Source organism: Pundamilia nyererei, unplaced genomic scaffold, assembly GCF_000239375.1.
Source record: "Pundamilia nyererei isolate P.nyererei 1_Seehausen unplaced genomic scaffold, PunNye1.0 scaffold00108, whole genome shotgun sequence".
Taxonomy (NCBI): domain Eukaryota; kingdom Metazoa; phylum Chordata; class Actinopteri; order Cichliformes; family Cichlidae; genus Pundamilia; species Pundamilia nyererei.
The window spans coordinates 1,283,983-1,304,072 of record NW_005187509.1 but is presented as its reverse complement, the minus strand read 5'-3'; the positions used below and the strand labels follow the sequence as shown (position 1 = coordinate 1,304,072).

The 20,090-nt window shown below is 43.9% G+C and overlaps 1 protein-coding gene across 3 annotated transcripts in view; it reads left to right on the top strand.

Moving 5' to 3' along the window:
- The window catches only part of htr4 (5-hydroxytryptamine receptor 4), a 165,127-nt gene that overhangs the window by 67,044 nt on the left and 77,993 nt on the right, over positions 1–20,090 (top strand). For all 3 annotated transcript variants that reach the window (XM_005741224.1, XM_005741223.1, XM_005741225.1), the window contains exon 3: positions 19,248–19,361. In XM_005741224.1, coding sequence (XP_005741281.1) covers positions 19,248–19,361 — 114 coding nt within the window. The remainder of the gene's footprint in view (positions 1–19,247; positions 19,362–20,090) is intronic.

Sequence of the window (20,090 nt, the reverse complement as noted above, 5' to 3'; positions counted from 1 at the left end):
GAGGTAATAATCCAACATGGTGTGTGTCTGTGTAGGAAAAAGCTGCCTGCCTTCATTGTGGTTTATTAATAATCAAACACAAAGGTTGGACATGAGCACGTCAGGCTCTGATCCACCACAGCGGCACAGGTTTGCTGCTCGCTGCCGTCTCTTTGGTATTTTGGTGTCTGTCAGCTCGACGGCAGCTGAGGGGGCATGGAGGCTCGCAGAGAAGCTCTGCGATCTTGCTCCAACCAGATCGAGAAGTGGGTGAAAAGGTGGAGCTTAAAGCTGATTCAACACAGACCGTAGCATGCTTTTAAGATGACAGTATGATATTGATTTATGTAGAATCTCAAAAGGCCAAAAATTAATGCCGAGGCTGTATTTGTAGCACGAGAACTTCTCTAATAAATGCATGAATTATGTTTTTATTCTTATGAATTCTTTGATTGATACTGTAACAATACAGTAACAGTACTGCATTATCCCCTGGCTATGTGGCACTGGGTAAAACCAGTGTTTGACATGTTGAGATGTTGCAGCAGTCAAACAAAAAAAATCTGTTGAACGTTGAACTTTTTCCTTTTGCAAGATAATTTATTATTATTTAATTAGTTTAGTTCCACTCTGAGAAATGAGAGTGCTCTGAACTGAGCTGTTAAACAAAGATACTAGATAACCCGCAATACACACACACACACGGGGGGGGGGGGGAATCAGGTAACTAAGCAACAGAGAGGACACGAGCATGTCAGAACACACCAACAAAACAAAGTGCTGAACTGGTGTAAAGAAGAAAGTTGCGGTTGGTTTGAAGGGCTGCAGAAGAAAGTGTCTGTCTCCAAAAGAACGGCAGCACGGCGGTGGAGGGATGATGACCTGAGTGCACCAAGTATTCTAGAGTCAGCGTGAGGCCGTCTGTCCCACAGCTAAAGCTCGGACCAACCCGAACAAAGATCCAAGCTCAGCAGCACATCTCCACTAGAACGGCTGAAACAGGAAAGAACGGAGCTGCTGCAGTGAATAAATGGTAAATGGCCTGCATTTTGTATAGCGCTTTACTTAGTCCCTAAGGACACCAAAGCGCTTTACACTACATTCAGTCATTCACCTATTCACACACACACACACACATTCACACACTGGTGATGGCAAGCTACATTGTAGCCACAGCTACCCTGGGGCGAACTGACAGAGGTAAGGCTGCCGGACACTGGCGCCACCGGGCCCTCTGACCACCACCAGTAGACAACGGGTGAAGTGTCTTGCCCAGCCTCGGTCCGACCGAGACTGTCAAACCAGCAACCTTCCGATTACAAGACAAACTGCCAACTCTTGAGCCACAATCGCCCCATGTGGGTCCAAAGTCCAGGCCTCAGCATGTGCATGAATAAATGTTGCAAAACTCAAAGAGCTGAAGCTACACTGTGAAGAAGAGCGGACCAAAACTCCTGCACAGCGATGAGAGAGACTGATGACGTCACACAGGAACCATCACTGTGAGTTACTGCTGCTGAAGGAGGATCTCTAGCTGTTGGGTCACGGGGTGGACAGTAGTTAAAGAGCTTTGGCAGTGAGGACATTTGTGTCTCTGTCCACCTGTGCCACAAAGAATCTTTTCAAATCTATAGTCAGTCTAATGTTGGTGAATAAACCATTCGCTGTACAATCCAGCTCCGTGCAATAACAAGACAAATATTCGGCCTCAACATGAGAGCAGAGCTTCTGCCTGAGGCAGCGACGGGTAAGCGTCAGCTCCCTCGAGTCCATCAGAGGAACGAGAAGTTCATACTTTGGGGTGTTGCGTAGCAGCAGGGATGTGTGCTCTCTGTAGGAGGTGCACCAGCTTTCATTGATTACTCTGGCAAAGCTTAAGTGGTGCACGCTGCAGGTCTCTGATGATGATGATGCATCAGGTCTCCAGAACGTCTCATTTGCAGCTCTCCAAATTTCAGCTATTTCCCCAGATCAGGACTTTGGGCAACAGCATTTACTGTACAAGAACACAAGACTAGAAAAACATGTCACACATGTCTGTCAGAACCCCATGCTCACTGGAGCATCGTCCTTTCTGAGGAACAAATATTATCAGTCAGTATTTTATGACTTAAATGCTCCAAGAAATTCAGCAGACAGAGTTTAACATTTGGGGAATTCCAGCCATAATTTAAGAAAACAACAAAGAAGTGTTTCATTGCTAAAGTTTGAACTACATCACAAATGCAAAGATGATTTTGTCTTTAACCTTTGTGAGGTGACAGTTTTAGCACCATGTTGGCCGTGCATGAAACTAAATGCTTCAGTAATTATCATGTTACCAGCTCCTCATTAAAATAGCCACATGTGAATGTGCTGTAATGTGGATCACATCATTTCTTCTAAATCAGGAAAACTCACTTTTCCCACAGTGTGAACAGTAAGGAGAAAATGAGCTCTGCTTCCTGCAGTCACAGTCGTCTGAAGAACTCAGATACTCGATAAAGATGCTGTTCTGTGCACGAGTGAAACGGTGGAAGGAGCAGTTTGACATTAGTTTTACCCACATTTCTTTGGCATGAGGTGAAGTCTGAAGGCCTCTCTGGAATGAGCCAATGAAATGACACAGAATGATGGATTAATGTGGGCCAGTCACACTGAGGTAAGATGTGGACAGAGTCTGCAGTCTGCAGTCTGCAGCTGCCGCTCCTATCCTGCTTCTCCTCCATCACCTCTATTTGTTCAGTCTATTCTGGAGAATGTCCTGGGACTGCTGCTTTTTTTTTTCTTTACTCTGTCTGCTTGTGCAATCAAACTCAACGTTTGATTGCACTTTTCTGGGGCCTCCGTGGTTTGTGACACTGCTCCACATTGATCGATTTCGCGACACTCTCTATTTATGTCTCCCCTTTATTAATCTTCTCAGTGACTCAGGCAGTTTCTCTGGGCTCAGTGAATCTGGGAATCCCTTTGGCATTATGTGCACTCAATATCAGAACTTAAAAAGCATCAGCAGACATTAATCCCCAGGCAGGAGACTCCTCTACAACACAAATCAACCTCCCAAAGTCTTGCAGTAAAAATCAGCAGGAATTTGTTTCAGTAGCAGTGAATTTCATTCTGTTCTACTTTAGAGGCTTCCTCTCCGAAACTGATAGATTATAACACTGGAATCAGTCCAGCAAACACAATTTAATGCATATTTTTATGCTTCAGGTCTGTTTTCCTGTGTTAATACATATACGCATGCATAAGAATCAGAGAGATTTTATTAAGCCCAGAGGGAAGTCAAGTAAGTTAAGTCATCGTCCTTGATGCATTTGAAAACTTTGTCAGACTGCTCATGTGGACGCTCCATGCTGACCACACTTGTAGTTTTCCTGCTGATGATGAGAGCTCCGCCTCCTTAGAACTGGAGCGTAACCAGCCACGTTGAGGTTGTTTGTTCGGATGGATGGGTGCAGAGGGGGGGGAGGCGACTCGCTGATGTGCAAAGCCATCTATGTGGATATAGTCATGTGGTGTGTTTTGTGATGTGAGCCCCCCCTCTGTGAATTATATTGTCTGAGTTGTAGGTTTGCATTCCTCACCATGAAATCGATGTTTCTGTGACTCCAGGAGTTACTTATTTGGGAGATTGTCATGTTTCTCTGTGCAGGATGCTGATTAGCTCTGAGGTATTTGCATTTTTGGATTTTACTTGGATGGATGATTGGAGTTGCAGTTCTCTGTTCAGTCCAGAACAGAAAACGTAAATTACTCTATGAATGACCTCCTTTTCAGGATGTTAATATGAATAATATGTTGAAGATGTGTGAAGCATTTTTTAGTCCATGTGTAGTTTCTTTCTAATTGCCAGATGAGACTAAATTTGAAAAAGAGAGGAGTGTTTATGATTGAGTGAAATTTCCAGCAGGCCGTCAGAGCTGCTGCTGCTGCTGCTGCTGCTGCTGCTGCTGCTGCTGCTGCGTGTCATGATTCGAAGCAAAGACGCTGTTTGATTGTTTGACTGGAACTGAAACTTTCACGTTATTTCAAGGTGTTTGTTCTGCATGCAGCCAGGTGCTATCTGATGGGTTAGCATCCACAGAGTCCATCTGAGCGTATATTGAAGCTGATTGGTCAGAGCCTAACCAGTTGAGCCTGAGGTAGAGATGGATTGATTGTGATATTTGATGGCTGAGCATATGATGTGTATGATAGGATGGGTGGTGGAAGGGTGAAAAAACCATAAAACAAGTTCAGGGAATTTAAAGTTCCATGAAGTGATGAAGGAGATTCTGTAGAAACAATAATGTGTCATCTGCATATCGACTGATCTAATATTATGTGTTTAATGTTCAAGTTAATTTTACTGCTGTTTAATTCTACTCATATTTGTCCACATCAACAAAACAAAACATAAGTTGTGGAGGGTTTTTTTCTCTCTCTAAGTTTCTCATCTCCCTCATATGTTGGGTTTTGAGTATGACCCACAATATTCTCAGTGTTGTGCCTGAATGCAAACCATGTAACAATGAACGAGCACAACAGCTGAACATGAAACAGCTGGGAAGTCAGCTGGGAATTTTCAAGAGGTACGCTTTTACTTTATAAACTCATAAAACTGTCAAAAAATAGTAAAGGGTGGGAATATCACTACACCCATAACTGCATTGGTAATGTCAGGTACTTTCCTGGAGACAGAAACAAAGAAGCTTCCACCTTAATCTTCCGCAGTGAGTGTTTTGAACGTCTCCCCTCACATGTGCTTCAAAACAAGTAAAGACCTGAAAGTGTGTGTGTGTGTGTGTGTGTGTGTGTGTGTGTGTGTGTGTGTGTGTGTGTGCATGTATGTGTGTGCTGCATATTAATTACAAATTTCAACCCTTCTCTGCATGTTAGAAGAGAAATTTATTTTTCATTACAAATAATAATTTTCATAAATAAGTCCTTTAAAATGACATTTTGAAGTTTTGTGTAGTTGCACAGTTGTGGATAATTGTTGTGCTTTCAGCATAAACTGACCGTGTTACATGCCCAAGCTGTGACTCCCAATTACACTTTTTATGATAAGTAAACAGTCAGTGACAGTCAGTCAGTTAGTTGTCAGAGGTAGTAAATAACTCGGAGCGCTGCAAACGTACTGCAAACTCCTTTGCTTCAGTGCAGGGGAGCCAGAGTCATTAAACGCTAGCACAGTATTGTTTTAGTAGATCATGCAGTATCTTTTCCTGATTTTCTGTTTCACCATCATGTCGGGACACATGCTCAACATTTATGCGACACTCGGATATGATTCCACACCTTCTGTGACTCAAAGTCTTCTGTGGGTGACTTTAATCGCCAGGCTGGTCTGTGGGCATCTCTCTGCTGGTGGACCAAACAAAATCAGGCTCATGTACACTTGGTCAAAACATGTTGCCTGGCAACCCAACCCGGTGTTTGACTGCGACTGTCGCCAGTTTGAACTTTGCCAGGAGCCTTCAGCAGATGGATGCAGTTTATTACTAAGAAAGTGTTATCATCACTCTGTCAGTATGTAAATAAGATGCTTCAAGAATTCTGCCGCACGTATCATCACGTGGCACGCTGAGTACATTATACTGAGTCTGCTGTGTGTTCCTGTTATGAGAACTTGGCTGTTGGCTGCTCACCATTAGAAGGGAATTCTTTTCAGTGTTGCATAATTTTATATTATATATTTGTGAGAACCTACACAAACCTCTGAGGCACCAAAATAAAACCTCTGGATATATATATATATATATTTTTATACCAGAAGTCCTGATTTGAACCTTACCGTTACACCACGCCTCCAAGGTAAACACTTTATATGCCAGTTTCCGAGAAAGCTGACAGGTCGGAGCAGCATGGAGAACTTCCTTTGGTTTTTTTTGTGAAAAATAAGCAGACATGAGAGCGCGAAGAACCACAGCTCCTCTGACAAGTTGGTGCTGACAACGATCACTTTCCCACTCTCCAAAAATGGAGCTCACCTCCGTTTGTTTTCTCCATCCATGCGCTCCACTATCCCACTTCAAAAAACAAGTTTTATGACTCCTAAAATGATGACAGCCCACATCTTACAGTCCACAAGGCCCTTGGTGATGTCACACCCTAAACTGAAATGGTGAACAGGGTTAACACTGAACCTGGTAAACATCAGCATGATGATGTGGGCATTATCATCGTGTACCGGTACATTACCATAAAGCCTCACTTTGTCCCAGAGTCTCCTTATGCCGTGTTTGGTGGAATAATTCATGGATTCAGTCTGTCCCACGCTCCACTGTCTGAGGAGCCATTTGTTCTCCTTTCAATCACACGGTCAGCTAAAGCTTTGAATCTAAAACTTTAGGACTTACACACTTCCTGTTCCTTCCGTCCTGGCATACCTGTCAGGGCGTCCTCACCCCTTCACCCGGTCTGTGGGCGGAGACGAGGACGTGCGATGGGTCACATGTGGTAACATCAGCTTAGACCTGGCCCCAGGTGCAACCCATTTCCAGATGGCCTGCAAGAAGAGGCCAATGAATGATTGATAATTGGGAGGAAACGGCCTACCAAACCAGCTGATGTAAAGTAGCTGAGCTCATATTTGATTGCCTGAAGCCTGTTTCCTCGCCTTTGGGATGCGTTTATGTGGGAAGCTGCCAGAATCACGCCTCGCACCTTCGGGAAATCGTTATGAGACAATTAGCCTGAAATGACTTGCAGGGCTTTTTATTCCACATTAGCACTGACGGCTGACTGATGGCTCATGCTGCTCTGTCACTAATTTGAGTTTGAATCACACAACGTTTGAATTAGTCAGTGACTCTTATTATGGTGGGGAGCTGATGCCTTAGTTCAGGACTGTGACTCAGTCTGAAATGGTCTCTGTGTTCTTACTTATTTAAAAGTGCATTTTGTAACACGTGACCTTTGGCGACCTACATTTGGTAGGTTTATCTTACTTGCAGCTGAAAGGAGGAAGTTATTTAGAGCTCAGTCTGGTTTGTTTCACTGTGCTGCTGACAGTGAAGTAAACTCACTGAGCGGTCTTTGTGTTTCAATAAATACAAATGATAATATTAACATTTGTGCTGAATGAAAACAGAGTTTTACGGAGATGCTTTTCTGTTTTAAGACATTTTATGAAGTAAGTGCAAATCTGAAGGCACTTTTCATGTTTAAACCAAAACCATGGAGTGTCCAGAGATTTGCTCTGTGATCAGAAAGAGGTTGTCGAAGTGAGCCACTGAGGTTTTATTTGAAGGTATTTTGGTTTGTTTTACAGTAGAAATGACTACGTGAACGCCTGCCTAAGGTGAAGTTTTCCACCTGTGTTAATCTTTTTCACTCTTTTTATTTTGTGGGTTCCCACAGTGACTGAGACTGGTTCACTCCCACCATCACGGCTGCCCAGGGAGAACTCCTCATAGATAAATCATGTCCTCTGCTTGTCGTGGTCCTGCCTCTTTTAACCAGTGTTTTATATTCGTGGGCTTCTGTTTAAATGAATGTCTGTTTGTTTGTGGTCTCGATTTTCACCTTTGTGTATTCCCTCTGTTTTTCCTGCCATGCTTAGGTTAGTCTGCACTTCCCTGTTAATTATTGCTCCTCACTTTACCGTCTTCAGTTTTATTTCCTCGCTGTGGCGATTGTCCACACCGGTGTTAACGTGTTAGCCCAATCAGCTTTTGTATATTTAGAGCTCCAGCTCTCGCCTTGCTCTTTGTGATGTCTGTTATTATTTCCCAGCAGTTTTTATCTCCAGTGTGTCTTCTGTTTATATCTGTGGACTCTTTCTTCGCCTAAATAAAGGTTTCGGGTCCACATTCCTGCACACATGACACTGGTCTGATTACCCAATCAAACCTTCACTTTGGAGCCAGTATTGCTTAGCAAAATAAAGAGGTGTAGCCAGTGGCACCAGAGCTGCTAAACTCATCACACCCAGGAAGTTCAGGAGAAAACAGACCACGTTACCGATGCCATTAATCTGGACTGCTGCTCGGCTGTGTCTGCATGCAGTCTGTGTTGCGCTTTCATTTATCCGGGGCCAAATTAACCCTTCCCCACCGGGGAAAGCAGAGGATTCATTGAGAAGGACTCAGTAGTGATGATGTCTTAACATAATCACACAGAGTGGGCGTCCCAGGCCTCCTGACCGTTTCTATCTCCAGGCAGATTTCACACAGACTGCGTGGGCCTTTTCTATTCTGATGTTGGGTTGGTTCGTGGACTCTTATTGTCCTTCTCTGCCTCCTCCGTTGGTCACAGATCATTACCTATCCCATTCAGGCAGACCGGGTCATCGCATTATGTTCAGGCAATCATCCTCTGACTTTAGACGAGCTTTATGGCTGTGAAATGTGCTCAGTTATTCTTGGCTCTTGATTATATTATTACACTGAAAATATCCTCTATTATTTCCAGCAAACTGGATTTTTCGAAGGTACTTCTAATTTATAACCCATTTATGAAACTCACATCTGTGATTTCACAAGGCTTAAGTGAAGTTTTACATCAACTATATTCAGTAATTACAAAATTTATCACATTAGTGTTGATTGATCATTCAATTAAAAACAGACCTGGACTTTTCTCTTAATTTAGCTTCTTTCTCTGCATTATTTAAAGCTTTGGCAGCTCTACCGGTCAGTGAAGCAGTAACAGATGATGAGTCATCATCATGAAAACAGGTGCATGAGGGCAAGGCACACTCCTTTTAGTTGTGTACGATGCGTCAGGACCATCAGGTTAATGTAACGGCAGTGCATGTGTTACAGCATGTCAGAGGACTGTAATCAATGATGGCAGTCAAATTATCTGACCGTTGTTAAAATTTGAAATATTTGTTGTGAAAGGGCCTCTCATTCTCTGTCTGGAGCAAGCTCCTCCCACTTCAAACCAACGTTCTTCTGATTGGCTGTCCCTCATGACTTCATACAGATCCAAAGGTAGAAAAGGAGCTACTGGAGCTACTGGAGCTCAGCAGGTCATCTACTGAAGGTGGGTTGTTCCATCCCTGGCTGCTCCAGTCTGCATGCCAAAGTACCCTCGGACAAGAAGGAACCCAGAGCTGCTCTCAGAGCGTGAATGTGTAAATGAGCCATGTTGTACAAAGTGCTGTAGAAAAGTGCTCCAAACAGAGCTTCATCGTCAGAGACCAACGCATGAGTTTACAAACTGATTGTTAGTCTGACATGTCTAATTACTGTCAAAGACATCTGAACACACTTTCTTCTGTGTATGAGTGCATTTTTCAGAGTTGCCGGTGGACAAAAGCAGCAGACGTACCTGAAACATGGGCAGCTAATCAGAGGTCTGCTGTCAGAATCACAGCAACAGGCCAAACTACTGTTACTATGGTTACAGGCAGGCTCATCTGCAGGAGGTTTGGAGGTTTTGATTTTTCTAACAGAGAACATACCAAGTCTCCGGGTGGTCCAGCACGTACTGTAGGAGCCAATTGACTTAAAATTGTTTCAAAGCTGGATAGTCTACGTCTGCATGGAGGCGACGGAGTCACAGCCAGACTGTGGGTTTGGACAGTCAGCAAATTTTGATCTCAGAGGCCGTTTGTCTCTTTGCGTGCCTAAAATTGATCAAGCTTTATTGAACCTGAGCATGAGTAACCGCCTTGAACTAAGACCAATTTCTGTGCAAGTTGTCAATCTTTCCAAACAGCTTTCATGCCTGTCCGGTTTCAGAGCATGAATTACAAAGTCAAGCATTGGTCCCCGTCCTGGTGTTTCTGCAAAGAGAGCTCCTGCCAGTCATCTGTCAGTCCAATCGCTGAACCTGACGTGAAAGCACTGATGCTGCATCGCATATGAGCCGAGGAAAATGAGCACAGGCAGCACTGCGACGCAGTTGGCTAAAAATTTTGCTCGAAGCCTAAAATAATGGCATTAGTGGACGGCACGCAGCCTTGGGGAGACGTGTTCAGGATACATGATGAGACCGGTTGTTGTTGAGGAACAGTTTGGATTTCAAAGTGTCTGGAAGTTGAATTTAAAATGACCTTTCATTTGTAGCCCTGCTCCCTTTTAAATGAACTGGAGGGATTTTCAGTGTAAATTCAGTCTAGCTTTAAAAACAGTGTTGAAGTGGACGACTGCCATTGTCCTGATTAAAGGTGCGCCGTTGGGAAAGATGTGAATAGATGTTTGAACACACACGAGGAGGATTTTTAAGGAAGGGTGTTTCTGCATGATCGAGACAAATAAACCTGTGTGTGTGTGTGTGTGTGTGTGTGTGTGTGTGTGTGTGTGTGTGTGTGTGTGTGTGTGTGTGTGTGTGTGTGTCTGAATGATTGCAGTGATCATGATGGTGTTTGCTACTCTTGTGTGTTCTGCAGTTCGTCTGATTCAGGTGGTGTTTTTTTCTCCTGTGGAATCTTAAATTGTTCCTGTTTTTCGTGGTTTTTATCTGTTTTGTGAGGAAAATTTATCTCAAAGTTCTCCACTGGGTCTGATTATAAACAGTATTCAGTCAGACACCTTCAAACCTTTTCGATTTTCTGAAACTGAAATTCTGTGTAGCAAACTGTGATGATTGAAACAATGTATTTCTCTGCTCTGCAGCTCTGCAGCTGAAACACTTGACAGAGTTACTTGACATTTCCAATCACGATGTTAGCGACACTCAGAAAGCTTGGAGGAGCTTAATTTATCTGTGCAAACAATCCACTGAACTCTGTGCCGCTATCACCCATCATCACAGCCAGAAATATCCTGATGATGCATCGCTGTAAATGTCAGGTGCAGTCAGGTCGTCACCGCGCTTCTTTTATTTCAGTGCTTCAGGTTTCTGATCACAGACAATAGAAACTGATTATTATAAATATATATTAGTGCTTTCATTCTGGGCCCTGCGACAGACTGGTGTTTTTTTTTTTTGTAGCAGAAACACACAAGTCTCAGCAGTTGAAATAAGTGGGCTGAAATAAATGCAAAACGAGCTTAAAATCTGATAAAACATCAACAATATGAAGGTCTCCATCCATTTGTGAGGCTCCAGCACAGAGCAACATGGATTCTCAGGAACAGCAGTGATGAAATTACGTAAATGACAAGTGTTACTGACAAACTGCGAGATGCTCATCAGTGGAACATGCTGGAGTTTCTGGCTTCTCGTTCATTAAAACATTTGCTTTGGTCTTTACAATCCTAAACCAACCACAGATTTGTATAAGACTAAGGTTGTCCTTCTAACATGTCTAACATTCACCCATCCATCTGTCAATACATACTTCCACCCATCTGTATATCCATCCTCTGGCCACTTACTTCACTTCTTCTCAGGGGACACTGAGGTGTTCCCAAGCCAGTACCAGTCATGTCCAAAACACCTCACCTAGGAGGTGATACCAGTATCAGCTCTGAGCTCCTTCCAAATGAGCAAAGTGCTCATCTTACATCTGCTGCTTGTATCTGTGATCTCATTCTTTATATATCTCACTTTATATTGTAAGGCAGACCCTACAATAATACATACAAGAGAAAAACTTAACAATCACATGACCCCCTATGAGCAAGCACGTTGGCGACAGCGGGAAGGAAAAACTCCCTTTAAACAGGAAGAAACCTTCAGGATGAACCAAGCTCAGGGCGGCCATATGAAGCGATGGGGTGTCATAAAACCAGAATTTTCCCTAATTAACCGGTTTGAGCCCCTCATGACTATAAAGAAAACAAAAATGTAATAAAGGAAATTCTTTGCTGTCACACTTGACTGTCTGTCACTTACAATGTTCGTCTGTCTGCATATACGGGAATAGCCCCCAGCTGAGGCTGCCGGAGCTGTCACAAACACTTCACCGTGCTTTCAGCTCTGACAGCCGCGCTTGGAAAGCACATTGTGTTTCCTACCTTTCTGCTGCTTCTCGTCTGCACTCCTTTATGCTTTAAACGCGTTTCATTGGTGAGGTAAAGATAACAGAACTTAATTAGACCCAAACTTCGGTCTCACAACTCAGAAACCAAAACCTGTCGTTCAGAAGTAAACCTCAGCAGCTGCAGCCACACTTAAAAGACCCATCAGAGCAAAGAAAATAATCTCGAGTCCAGCGGAGAGATCGCCGCTATCAGACCCTAACTGAGCAGCACACAGGCAGCTGTTGGTTGGAAATTGGAGGCCATCCTCGCTGTTTACACACTCTTCTTGTGTGTGTGCGTAAACTTGTGGCCACGCTTGGATGAGCAGAACAGAGAAAACGGGTTTGGATGGACAGGGTGGGGTGTGAGGCTGAAATGGCATTTGAGAGCAGACAATGGAGTCTTTTTCTCACTGTTATAATAAAATAATGTGAAACAATATGCTTTTAGAGACAGCGCTCTCAGAGGAGCATGGTATGTTTAGATGATGTTAAAGAAGAATTATTTTTAGGAGCCTGCTGTAAAGGACTAACTCCTGATAAAATTTGGGCTGAGCCGCAACTTTGCACTGTTTAACGAGAAAGCCAGAACATGGGAATATGTATGTCTGAAACCAAAATCCTGACGACTGAAAACTACAAATGGTAAATGGCCTGTATTTATATAGCGCTTTACTAGTCCCTAAGGACCCCAAAGCGCTTTACATATCCAGTCATCCACCCATTCACACACACATTCACACACTGGTGATGGCAAGCTACGTTGTAGCCACAGCCACCCTGGGGCGCACTGACAGAGGCGAGGCTGCCGGACACTAGCGCCACCGGGCCCTCTGGCCACCACCAGTAGGCAACGGGTGAAGTGTCTTGCCAAAGGACACAACAACCGAGACTGTCCAAGCCAGGGCTCGAACCGGCAACCTTCCAATTACAAGGCGAACTCCCAACTCTTGAGCCACGATCGCCCCGATACAAAGATGGCAGCTTCCACATAGATGACAATGAGAGGTCAAGAACTTTATTTTAATGATTAATTTTTAATTATCAGTGAGATCATTATCCAGTGATTATTCATCAACAATTATCATTATTGCCAAAGGAGAATCGCAATGGCTAAAGCAATGATGAAGTCATCTGATAAAGTCTTCGAATCTAAGGACGTTTCTCGGCCAATAAAATAAAAAAGGCTGTAGTACAGTTTTATTTTCTCTATGCTCACCTATAGCTGTGAAAGCTGAAAAAAGAAAACCGGACAATCGATGAATCAGTGCTTCTGAAACTTAGACAGATTTTATCAGTACCATGGACGCCCGAAGGACCAACAAATCAATGGAGAGGCAAATAATGAAGATACGGCTCCCACCAGGGAGGCAAATGCCGCTTGACCGATTCTTGAGAGTATTTCCGCCGTTGTTGCCAGCGATGGTCACTACTAAGATCTCAGTCATTAAGCTCTTTAAAAACTCATTAAAAACAGTTTCTTTATTTTTAAAGGAAAGTTATTGAGTAGATTTCGGTGAACTCTGATTAAAATAAACATCTCACATCCTGACATGGAGGAAAACCTAAAAGTAATGGAAATGGATGAGCTGAAAGTCTAAATAAGTGATAATCATTTCAGGTATCTCAGTTCAGATGATCAGTGTCTATTGGTTGCACAGCCGCTAATGCACCGCGAGCGTCGTCATCGTGGAAATTTGTCAAAGCCAGAGCGCCGTGTCTCTGGAGGAAGTTCAGTTTGGAGATGAAATCACTGATTCACATGTTCTCACGTCTCCCTTCTTCTTCTTCTCTGAAATTCCCCATGGATGTGGCCAGGACTTCCTGCTCCTTCCATCTTTAATTTTCATCTCTCTGACAGAGACCTCAGAGTCCCGCTGGATGTCTCACCCAGAAATAAATTTAGCTTGTTTCCTGACACTGTGTCCTCAGATGAACATGAACTTTCTAGAGAAGCATTTAAATGATGCATCAAGCCTGGCTGCTGCACTTCAGAGACCACTGTGCACTCAGCCCCACTCAGATTCTTTGTTCATTTTATTTGTTGATAATATTTTGTAAATGCTCTCTTTAATATTGTGTAAATGTGTGGCACAGAGAACAGAAAAAAAGGTTTTGGTGTGTTTTTATGCTGTGTAGACGAGCTGCGTCACCACACCCTGTGGCGTTTCTGCAGATTTGATTGCATCAGCTGCGGTCAGGTGGTGAGGAGGGGAAATGACTGCGAGCAGGTGGAACTAACAAAACAATCTCTGAACCGGTTCTGTCGGCCCACCTCAGTTGACTCGAAAGATCCCGTGCACGCTGTCACGTGGCATTGCTTGACACGGTAAGAGTCGGGCAGCTTCAGCTCTGAGAGGACCTCAGTGAAGACTTCTGAGAGCTCAGTCCAGCTCTCACTAACAGTCAGCTCCATGCAGCCAATCAGTGGCAGCTCATTTAGTTCAGCCACATGATATGGTATCCCCTATAGCTGTAAAATAATTTTTTTATACGTGTGTGTTCATATTTCAAAGGTTTGACTCTCCAGCTGTCACTCACCAGAGTCAGACCAACTGAGAATATCAAGCTCAGAGCCAAGAATGTGCAAAAACATTATTTATGTGCATTTAGTCTTCACGAGGAGTAAGAGAAACCAGATGTTCGGTCATGGATGATGGAGGTATTTCCCTGCTCATCTGTCCCCTCTGAGCTCCTAATTGAGGCTGCTCTGTGCTGATTACCTGGCATACCCAGCATTACCCAGCTTAACTCAGGTCAAAGTTCACGTTACCTGATGTCTTTCATCCTTCAAACCCACTGCTCCACAGCTTCTCTGTTTGTCTTTCTCAGTCTCTCTGCTTCAACAGCAGAAAGCCCTTTTTGTACGTCTGCAGAATCGTTGAGGAGCAGCAGAGGAAATTCCTGCCTTTGTCGTCTGTTTTTAAGCACATTTGCTTTCAAAGGATGTCGGCTGTGTTCTTTCCAAACCCTTTACCTTATAACGTACTTGGATGAGACATTACACTCAATCTGAAGAAGTCACAGCTTAATTAAGCGCGTTTTGACAAGTGATCAGGAGCCGGGTTACTGTGTGTGATGCTGGGGTGTAGCCTTCTGTCAGGTGTGTAGTCACAGTCGCAAACAAGACACAGATGCAGGTGTCCTGATGTGTGTTTGCCTCCCAGCAGCTGGCCTTCATTCTTGCTTCTCATCCTGAAGACGTCGTCCATCCTAAAAACTGATGGACAGTGACGGCTATTTAACCCTTACTGGTGTTGTCACCTTGATGTCCCCCATCATCATGTGACCACTGAAAACACGTGTTTGTCCAAACTGTGCATTTATTAAATCAGCGAAGATGCTCAGGCGAGAACCAATGTTCCATCAGACAGAACAGAACAACCACTCCACACACTGACTGGGGTTTGGGCGTTAGGGTTAAATAGGCGGGACATCAGCCTTTAGAACTGCAGAAGCCACTTGGATGAGAGCTGAAAGGGCCTGACAAACCTGAAGAAGTGCAGTTTTCTTCATGCTACCTTGACCTGGAACACTGAGAACCTACACAGACGTCCTCTTGGGTTCAGACTCAGAGACTAAACAGTATTGAGTGTGGTCCCGTGCTGACCTTGAACAAGTTCAAGACATGAACAAGACATCCAATCCAATCCAATCCAATCCAATTTTATTTATAAAGCACTTTAAAATACCCAGCACAGGAACAAAGTGCTGTACAGAAAGTAAGTTAAATAGCAAATTAAATAAATAAATCACATAAGACATAAAATTAAAATTAAAATTAAAACAGCCCTATGCTAAAACAAAACAAGATAAAACAGCATCGAGTCACCTAAAAACAACTAAAATAAAATAAAAATAAATATAAAAACCAACATCTCACGTGGTGTCAAAGGCCAAAGTAAAGAGGTGGGTTTTCAAGAGTGACTTAAAAACAGGTAAAGAAGTGGCCTGTAATCTCTAAAGGAAGCTCATTCCACAGTTTGGGAGCTGCTACAGCAAAAGCACGATCTCCTCTAAGTTTACGCCCAGTCCTGGGTATCTTCAGGAGCAGCTGCTCCTGAAGACATGCTCCTATCAGCACGGTATAAATATCACAGGGTTATCACATATTTCATCCATCTGTTGGATTAGCTGCACTTCACTGTCACTTTTTAAAATAATGGCTTCAAGAGCAGGCTGTCCTCAGCTGTGTGTGTATCCCCAGGTATGGGTTAGGTGTGTGTCCTAATGTGCTAATGTGATTGCTGCACCGTCCCTTTTTTATGGAGCGAGCTCTGTGTGAGAACAGCTGTAAACCTGGTGACAGATGGATCGTCATATGATTTACTCAAACTTTACTCCCACTTTAAAAAAAAATATGATTTAACAACAACAGTGTTGTGCTTGGAAATGTTGAACCTCTTAGTTTAAGTGTCAAAGCGTCAGTTCGCTGAAAGTTTGCTGTGGAAGTTTGTGTTTAAGGTTTTGGCAGTGGAGTTTAAATCCTAAATAAAATCCTTTTCATCGGACGGTGTGGCCTAATTGTTCATTAAGGAGCAGACCACCAGCAGTTGTAGCGAGTGAACATGACTCTAGCTAATGATCAGTAAGTGTGTGCGCCCAGCACTGCTCTAGCTTCTGCAGCTGATCCATTAATTATAAAAGCAAAATGAGCCGAGACTCTCACCAAAGCCAATATTTGCACAGCGACTTTCGTACCTGTCGCCATGTTAGAAGCCAGGTGATACTGCCATAATGAGCGTATCAATGTCTCATTTAGGGGAAAGGTGTACGTGACAAACTTGACGTGAAGGATTATTGTGAAGCCTCTTGATTATTTCTTGGTAACGATGCTTCTGTTGAGAAGTCAGCGTTCCCGTTTGATCTGATTAGTGCACTGGCATCACGGATCAAAGAACAAGCCTCATTTGCACACTATCACTTTGCCTTTGAACCTCGGATGCTGAGAGGGAAATCATTTGGCAGACGTGGACAGGTTTCTGAATTCAGCACAGAGGCTCATGTTTGCATGTTACCGATAATGTGGACAGTACATAAAAGCCACAGATAAACATCTCTAAACGTCACTTTCTCCTGTAGAAATTTGCATTTTCTCATGTGGGGAGATGTTGCCCGCCCAGCCATGTCAGTCGCTGTCGTTCATTGTGTTTTCCCACCTCCCCGCCAGGCTGTGAGCTGTGAGAGAGACAGCAAACCTCAGAAGGATTGCTGTGATGCATTACCGATGTCAAACAAGTGTGAGTTTAAAGAGTCGCTTTCTGAGATCTCTCAAACCACAGAAGTGGCTCCAGGAGCTTCGATTCATAACTCACGCTGGCTGGACCCGAGACATTTTCTAGAGGTTATACGCGTGCGGGGGCGAAAATGCAACGCCTGCAGTTTTAGCCTATATTATTTATCATATCATATTCCCCATGTTGGATACTGAATACGCAACATGTCAGTTCTGTATCTATGACCAAAGACGTCTCGGTTATCGCTGGAAGATGAGCTTTGTCAAACAGGCGAGTGTGTTTTTGTGTTTATGCTCCTGATGATGACAGTTTAACCTCAGTAAATGCTGTTTGTTGTGTTTTGGAGAGAAGTGATTTGTGTCCGGGTTTCTGTGGATTATACAAAGATCGTTCGCCTGCTTTGACCTTTTTGTGTCTCAGGCTCAGCACAGCTCGACCCCAGGAGGTGGAAATGGGGTCTTTCAAACAGGCTGTGTATGAAAGTTGATATAGAAAATCAGAGCACAGCTTTGAGGTGCAGCAGCGACGCTGGAGCCAGGACATGAGCACCTCTGCCATGAATAGCATGAATCCGCCAAACACTGAAAGCACTTTGATTTAGGCCCCTTTGTTACTAAAAGGGCTTTGACGCAGCGGGGGCAGACTCGGGACCTCTGAGGATCTCTAACCAGGACGTTAGCATCAGATCCCTGTGTGGTCCTGTGGGCTGCACATAGCTGGAAGGGCCTGGAGGCTTTTAGACCTTCTGTGTCGCTGTTTTTATTACTTTCAGACTGAATTCTCTGTTTTATCTCTTTCTTTGTAAAATCCCATGCGGTTGGTACACCTGTGCAGGTTTCTGATTGGTCACCTGCTGCTGCAGACTTTATTTATTTTGCTTCTGCTCGATAGGATGCACTCACACTTTGGTTTGTTGATCTTCATTCGACTATCCTGTGCTACAAAGCCAGACTAGTGTATTACTGAGCTGTGTGAGCTTTCTGCTTCTTAAAGGGTTTCTCTTTTTACCTGGCTAGATTACCATGGTAACTGGTGCTGAACTGATCGCCTGGTTGGCAGCAGGTCATGTTCAGAGGTTCTGTTTAAAGCTAGCTGGAAGCACCACGTCGTCACTGATTCTTGTTTTAAGAGCGTCGAATCATCACCATGAAACATGATCACACATAGTGTCCGTGATTCGAGCAGGGGGCGCTCACAGGGACCACTTAAAGCTGAAGAAGGGTCACGTGACCTGTGAAATGCCCGTTTTACGCCTCCCCTCGACCTGCAGCAGTGTTGTGCAGATGAATGGTTTCACAGAAGACAATTGCACTGCATTGGTTTCAGTGCTTCTTTCACGCTCATTTATCAAACCCAAATGACAAAATGTCTGCTGCGAACTTTGGTGACGATTCAAACTGATCAGATAGGTACAGCATAAATGTGTCCACCTTTGTTTCTGAGTGTGCAGATGCTTCTGGCTCTCAGCTTCTGCTCCATACTGTTTTACCTGCAGGGGAGTTTGTTCCTCGCGGTGACTCCCGAGTCTCTTTTTGTTGCTGTGAAACGTATCCATGCATCCTGAAGCCTCTCCGAGTGCTTATGTAGGTGGAAGCAATCAGTGCAGCAGAGGAAGAGACCTCTGCTTTTAAATACACAGGATATCATCACTGCTGCACCTGGCTGCTTGTTCGGGTTCAGCAAGCTACCTTGGAGATGGAAATAAATCTCATTTGCATCTGAATGTTTTCAGTGACATCCTCTTAGCCAGAGACACCAAACAAGAACAGGTAAATCCATCTTTACCTGAATGGAGCTTTTACAGCTAATGACTAGCTCCAGAGGCTGAACTTAATGAGCCGACGCAAGCAGGGAGCAGGGCTGATTTCTTGTTGCTCCACCGCGTGGTGCAGGCTGATGAAAGAAAGACTGTAATATTGTCTGTAATAAATGCCACATGAGGGGTCACTCTGCAGTTTTAACTCTCTCTCACATAAAATGAGAGCTGACAGCCTCTCTGTATCCTGCCTGACGAGTTCTGACACCTTTGCAAATATCAATAAACATTACAGCAGTGTTTTCCAAGGGTAGCTACGCAGGCAGAGACCACCCTGGCTAACTTCTTTTACTGTAAGGCGCCTGAAATGTGACAGAATCCTCTCAGTTCAGAATCCTAGCAGGCTTTTAGACTTAAACTGACATGGTGTTGTTTTATCTCCCTGCAGCGATAGCATGCCAAAGCGGATGGCCCTGATCTGCTTCCTGTCTCTGGTCATGCTGATGAGCATCTTTGGAAACCTGTTGGTCATGGTGGCCGTCTGCAAGGACAGACAACTCAGGTGGGAATGACCTTCTTCTTAAAGGCGCTTCTGTGTAATTGGCTGATGTGCATGAGAGTAAATCAGCAACAGTCAGAGCAGCACATTTTTTTTTCACTGCCTGTTTCTTATTTAAATATTTTTTTGATTCCTGGTAATGGTTATTGTTGGATCTTTAGCGGATTCAGTTTTTTCTTAGCTGCTTTAGATGTGAATCCCTCCCTGTGTTCCATCCTCATGTGATGAGTCTGTGTTACGTTCACGTCTGTGTTTAGTGATCTCACTTCCTTTATTTTGATAGTGTTCCTTGTGCCTTAGTTTTGCTTCCTCGTGTCATCCTGTGATTTGGTTCAGTTGTGTCTCGTTCTCCCTGCTGTCTCTTCTTCCTCCAGCTCCCCTCTGTGTGTATTAATGTTTGCTGTCACTCCTTCTCCTTCTTCAGTGTGTGATGTGTATGTGCTATTTTCTCCTTTATGGACTTTGTGTTTGCCTCCACGGTCTGTAACATCTACAGAATCATGGCAGAAACTGCTTCTTCGTGTGTGTCTGTATTTTCTAAAGTGGTTTCCACCATTGCAGCTCTGATCTTCATGAAGCAAAGGAGAAGGGTGTATGAAAAGTGAAGGAATTAGAGGCGGAGTCAGAGGGTCAGGCTGAGGATGGAGGGTCATGTGGGAGCTGCTGTCACCTCAGTGCTTCAGTCCTCCGTCTTCACCTTGCCCTTCTCTTTGTCCCTCTCTCTGTCTGACG